At 44.4% G+C, this 6337-nt stretch overlaps 1 protein-coding gene across 1 annotated transcript in view; it reads left to right on the top strand.

The window, feature by feature from the left end:
* Nucleotides 1-5235, top strand: part of Pgm5 (phosphoglucomutase 5) — a 145882-nt gene extending 140647 nt beyond the window's left edge. The window contains exon 11 of the mRNA XM_050158512.1: nucleotides 4470-5235. Within this exon, the coding sequence (XP_050014469.1) occupies nucleotides 4470-4559 (90 nt within the window). The 3' untranslated portion in view covers nucleotides 4560-5235. The remainder of the gene's footprint in view (nucleotides 1-4469) is intronic.
* Nucleotides 5236-6337: the final 1102 nt, after the last annotated feature.

Here is a 6337-nt window from a genome sequence, read left to right as displayed (position 1 = left end):
TCCTCTTTTTGGGTCTGGCTTACCTCACTCAGGATAGTGTTTTCTATTTCCATCCATTTGCCTGCAAACTTCAAATAGTCCTTGTTTTTTACTGCTGAGTAGTACTCTAATATGTATACATTCCATACTTTCTTCATCCATTCTTCAATTGAGGGGCATCTAGGTTGTTTCCAGGTTCTGGCTATTACAAACAATGCTGCTATGAACATAGTAGAGCATATATTTTTGTTGCATGATAAGGCCTCTCTTGGGTATATTCCCAAGAGTGGTATTGCTGGGTCCATGGGTAGGTTGATCCCAAATTTTCTGAGAAACCGCCACACTGCTTTCCAGAGTGGTTGTACAAGTTTGCATTCCCACCAGCAATGGATAAGTGTACCCCTTTCTCCACAACCTCTCCAGCATAGGCTATCATTGGTGTTTTTGATTTTAGCCATTCTGACAGGTGTAAGATGGTATCTTAAAGTTGTCTTGATTTGCATTTCCCTGATCGCTAAGGAAGTTGAGCATGACCTTAGGTGTCTTTTGGCCATTTGAACTTCTTCTGTTGAGAGATCTCTGTTCAGCTCAGTGCCCCATTTTATAATTGGGTTGTTTAGCCTTTTACAGTCTAGTTTCTTGAGTTCTTTATATATTTTGGAGATCAGACCTTTGTCTGTTGCGGGGTTGGTGAAGATCTTCTCCCAGTCAGTGGGTTGCCTTTCTGTCTTAGCAACAGTGTCCTTTGCTTTACAGAAGCTTCTCAGTCTCATGAGGTTCCTAGGATATTCTTAACCCTGCTTCAGTAATTATTAGACCAAGCAAACATACTATTAGTGCTACTATAGATTGGTTAACACACCCAACTTAATGGGCATAAATCGATACCTCCCCAATTGACATAAAGTTCTCTGCATGACATAGAGACAGCTGTAAACATTAACTATGGCTAGATGGGAGTGAAAGGCTTCTTTCCATTATCACAAAGGCAATTAGTTTAGAATCAAAGCAATAAAAAAAAAGCAAAGAATGCATTTGATAAGATGTGTCATTCATTTATAGCCAAAATTCTTCTGAAGGGAGGCAGAGAAGCCTTTAGTCTCAGAGAATGGCGCTGCTGGAACCTCTCAGTGCAGGCAGTATGTGCTGCTGACTGTACAGCTAAGGAGAACCAGGTGATATCACTCAGGCTGTCCTCAGAGTGCAGACATCAATTTCACATATAATTCAAGTAGATTAAATTCAACAAATCCTCTGTGGTTATAAAAGTTTATCATTAGTCAGAAATCTATAATAAATAAATAAAAATTTAAAAAAAAAACACATCGGCATAAAAAAAAAAGGTTACCATTCTTTTATGTGTATGGGTGCTTTGCCTGCATGTATGTCTGATCACCACAAGAGTGCAATGCCCTCAGAAGCCCTGAGGGGATGTTGGATTCCCCTGGAACTGGAGTTACAATGGTTCACATTCTTTTCAAAGGGCAGATTTCAAATGCCAGCCCTGAAACAGAACGCTTTTACACTACAGGCGTTCAGACAACTCTAAAAATAATAACAACAACAGAAAAAAAAAAACAAAAAAGCATAAAACACCCCCCCTCCAGCACACACACACACACACACACACACACACACACACACACACACACACACCACTTTCAGGAAAGGAAAGTTTCCCTGTGGATGAGGGGTCATCTCTGCTAATAATAGCCCAGCTGGGAGGCTCGGATCAGAGCACTATCCAGTCCGGCTTCCAGGCCTCAATGTCCTCATCGAAAAAGTGACATAATCGATGTGTGGATTGAGAGTAGTGTTGGAGTCATAGCAGGCACTCGGTGTCCTCTACTGAAAACTGCTGAAGAAGAAGAAAAACCCAATACTTCAGTCCACTGCCTTGTGTAGGCTATTGTGTTCCTTGTGAGTGGCAAGGTGTCCCTACTCCGAATTTACATATGTACTTGGGTGAGGCCTCCTGGTCACCCTTGACAGCCCTGACTTGCAGGGTCGGATGCTACTGGGAACGCAGCTGTGTATACATCTGGCTGCCTGGTAACCATGGTGCCAGCCTGTTTTGTAATGCTGCTGTCAGCTGTGGAGTGTGTTGACCGAGAGGACCCCTGCCATGTTGATCCAAAGGTCCCTTCGCCCATGCTCTTTAGGATCAATTTGCAAGAACAGCTCTGAAATGTGGCTTGGTGTCACTTTAAAGGCAGACAGGGTACGGCTTCCAGATGTGGATTTTAAAAATTGCCGGTCCATAGAGAAAAGAGCCAGCCAAACATTCTGTTCTCTGAGAGCCCCTAACACTCGCAAAAGTATCCTGACTTAAAGCTGCCCGGGAGCCTTTGCTAATGATATTATAATGTGTGAATATCTACTATTAATTGAATGTTGACTATGTGACAGGCACTTTGCTAAGTACTGTCATACATCATCCGGTTCCATGCTCATGACTCTGTGGCAGGAACTATTATTAGATTCCAATTTGAAAAGTAAGACACAAGAGATTAAATGCCTGTCTAGTTTGTGCTAGAGGCGGAAATAAAGCCAGCCCCTGCCCACCTCATCCTATAGAGGCAGTCAACCTCTTACTATAGAATCTCCTGTACAGTTCAGCACTTAACCCTTTTCTCCCTAAGGAAGCCCTGTGACCTTGGCTGCTGTCATCAGTGGGTGTTACTAACAAGCTTCCTCACAGCTAGGCAGCGCATCACAAGGACACATTCTGTGTGCCCGTGGATCCTGACAGCCAGGAATTTGAACATGCCTCTGGAATAGCTTGCCCTACCCACCTCTACGATGTCAGTGTCTGGTGGGGAAACTGATGGTGAGTGACCCCAATGGCTGGCACTGGGATGCTCTGGAGGAATCTTCATGGTCGTGCTGTAGGTCTGAGTCAAGTTTCTTGACATGACTGCTCAGGGCTTGGTGGGATGCTTCAGGGCCTCCTTGGAACTCAGTCTGTAAAGTCACATAGCGTCATTTCTGAACTCTATGCCTGGAATGCGAAAGCTTGCTATATTTCAAGGCTGGGTAAAGAAAACCTGCCCCTTTTATTTTATGTGTATGAGTGTTTTTCCTGTATGTATGGTTGTGCAGCACTTGAATGCTTGGTGCCTGTGGAGGTCAGAAGAGGTCATTAAATCCCTGGGAATGGAAGTTGTAAACTTCCATATGGGTGCTGGGTACCAAACTCAAGTCCTCTGCAAGGCTGCAAGGACCCTTAACTACTAAACCATCTCTCCGGCTCCAAACCCACCACCTAGTGTGAGACGTAGCCATGTAAACTATTATTATTTGTACCCTTTATTCAGTGTACTAATCAACTTTGCATCATTATGATGAAATTTCCCAGTTAATTTTCTTATAAGGAGACATGGTTTCTTTTGGCTCACAGTTTTAGAGAGGCCCACCGTCTCCCAACATTGCCACCCAAGGATAAGCTTTTAACACACAAGAGGGTAAACCCAAACCATATCTAAACCATAGCCCAGCCAGGGAGGTTGCTCCTGGCCAACAACTTTCAAGGATATGCTTACTGTGAAGCTGCACTGAGGACTAGCACAGTGCATGTACACGCCACACCACCGACACAACCACCGTGTCGCTGCAGAGGCCAGCTTTCCAGAAAGCCATGACAAATGCAGAACATGGTCTTCTTGGCGATCCCTGGGGTCAGAGATCCAAATGGCAGGCCGATAACTCACCAGAGCAAAAAGGATAGTAAAACCTCACCAAAGAAAGGTGCTGCTTTCAACTGGGGTGCATACCAGAGGCATACATTTGACAGCTGAGAGAGTATGAGTTGATTTTATAATAAAACATCACAGAGTATACCAAGCAGCCTTTTGACTGCCAGCTTGCATCCCACAGTTCCTCTCCTAGTTTCTAGGGTGATTGTGAAGCAAGCTGAAGGAGTTTTTTCATTTTTCGATTTCTCTTTGATATTTTACCGTATTTCGTGCATATCTAATTCAACAGATAATCACCGTTCTTTATTGTCTCTAAAATACTAAATTTCATTTTTAAAGAAAAGCCCATCTATATGTGTACTCATATCTTACTATTTATTGGGGCAATTGAATTGAAATTATTTCAATATAATTATTTGAACAAAGTGAAATTATTTTGTGGCTGTTCATTATTGAAGTTACACAGTTTAATTATATAAACTAGCCCCTCAAATAATACCTTACCCCACATGCGCCTAGATTAATATTTCCGCCGCTCGGATTATGATAGCCATGGATTCTAGCCTTCCCGGATTCACAGCCTTGTTTAGCAGGCTCATGCTTGTCCCACCATGAATTAATTTCTCTGGGGTTGAGTGAGACCTCACAGAGCAGTTTTCTGTGTCCTGCCCATTCCAGTCACTGCCTGCAGGCTGTAAAAGACACTCTGAATCCATGCCCCTGAGGTAGAATTCCGTCCCAAAGCCCATGCTGTAGCTGATTGCCAGCTGGTGATTGTCCTCCTCTCTTTTGCAGGCAGTGTTGAGCCCTCTCATAGCCATCGCGCTGAAAATCTCCCAGATTCACGAGAGAACTGGCCGGAGGGGGCCCACCGTCATCACCTGAGCACAGAGCAGAAGAGCACCCCGAGAGATGAGAGAGGAGAGACGCTTCACCGTGCCTTCTTGCTTCTTGTTTGTGCCTCTTAGGACTTTGGGAAAACAAAAGCTATTTTGCTGTTGGGGGAGGGGTAAGATGAAATGAGGGTGGGGAGGGAGGGTAAGCACTCCTCTTGGTTTGGTTTGTTCAGTTCCTCCAAGTGCAGCAGGGTCTTTAGCTGTCTGTCAAAGCTTCACTATTGTTTGGTATCCGTATTTCACCACATCCGTGAGCTCCCCCTTTGGAGAGAGATAGCTGCACTAGGAAACTATTAATCAGCCGCTGTGTATTTCTGGTGTCTTGTGAGAAAAGATTTTTTGATAGAGAGAGAGAGAGAGAGAGAGAGAGAGAGAGAGAGAGAGAGAGAGAGAGAGAGAGAGATTGACTCTTATGTTTGAAGGACTTTGGGTAAGCAGAAGACCTCACCAACGTGGAGGACTCAACTTTGCACTCCTAATCAGATCTACCAAGGTGAAAGGGTTGGAACGTCTAGGACGCGCCTCTCCCACCAGCCACCCAATGGTCCATTCTCCCCCAGCCTCCCACCATCTATACACTGCCTCCCTCACATCTTCTGGAGTTTTCTATGACTCGCAACGGCACGCCCCCAACAAGACGTATAAAAGGGTGTTTTCTTCTCTTATTTTGCGTCTAGTATTAATTTAGCTACCAAGCTGGCTGCATCCTTCTGAATGTTGCCATTTCCTGTGCAGGTGGGGAAGGATTTTCTGGAAAAGACTGAACATGATGGGAAAAGCTTTCTTGATTATGTCATGGAAAGCCAGTACGTGGGTTTGTATAAATCCTCAGAGGAAGAGTACCACTGTGCAGTCTGATCTTGTTCACGGTAGCTGGATGAAGGAGACCAGGAGGGGCAGGAGTGGGAGAGTTGTGGCCCTAGGAGACAGAGAGGTGGATTGTCACAACCAGCTTTCTTTGCCTGTGAGGAAAGGGGACCTGGCAGCTCCAGCAGGCACGTGGACTGGGACAGAGTCCTTAGTCAGACACGGGATCTGTTTGCTTATGTTTGGCTTCCTTGGGAACTGCAGGTTCACTCATCAAGGCTTTTGTGGAGATGACCTAGTGCCCTTTGGCTGTTAAGCCTGGCGCAGTTGCTGCCGTCAAGGTCAGTGCGGCAAGGAAACATTCCCAGAAAGGTGTTTGTTTCCATTTTCTCTCTGTGCTTCTGTGGAAAAACTGGCTAGGACATTTAGTAGTCAATAAAACCGAACTTCATTATTTTAACCTCCATACAAGATTGTGGGCTTCAGCTCCTTTGGGTCCCCTGCCACTTTGCAGTTCCAGGAGTGGTCACCTGTACTGGTAAGTCAGCCTTACAGAGCTCTGGCGAAGACTGTGGGTCACTCTAATGACTTGGGGGTTGGATTTTTAAAAATAGGACAGAAAAAAACAAATGGCTTAAAATTGGTTTGGGGAATCAGCAAAAATTAAAATGGCATCTAGTTTTTTCAGTGTTACAGTCTTTATTTCAGAAAGTAGGAAGATGGCTTTGAGCTGAGATTATGAAAAAACAATTATAGAATATAGAACAGGAATAGAAAACGTTTGCCTCGTAGCAGCTGTCATTCTCACTATCTCTAGAGTAAAGGTCCCTGATAACATCCATCCATTCATTCACTGTGGCCATTGTCAATGCAATGTGACAAGTCCTTTGGCATGTCAGCTCTGTCTGGGTAAGCAATTACTTTTGCCTCAAATTCCTGAACTTATATCATCACTGATAT

Source organism: Alexandromys fortis, unplaced genomic scaffold (genome assembly GCF_014885135.2).
Source record: "Alexandromys fortis isolate MF-2015 unplaced genomic scaffold, M_Fortis_MF-2015_v1.1 scaffold_10, whole genome shotgun sequence".
In the NCBI taxonomy this organism is placed as follows: domain Eukaryota; kingdom Metazoa; phylum Chordata; class Mammalia; order Rodentia; family Cricetidae; genus Alexandromys; species Alexandromys fortis.
The sequence above is the reverse complement of the archived record's forward strand: the minus strand, read 5'-3'. Positions and strand labels throughout refer to the sequence as shown.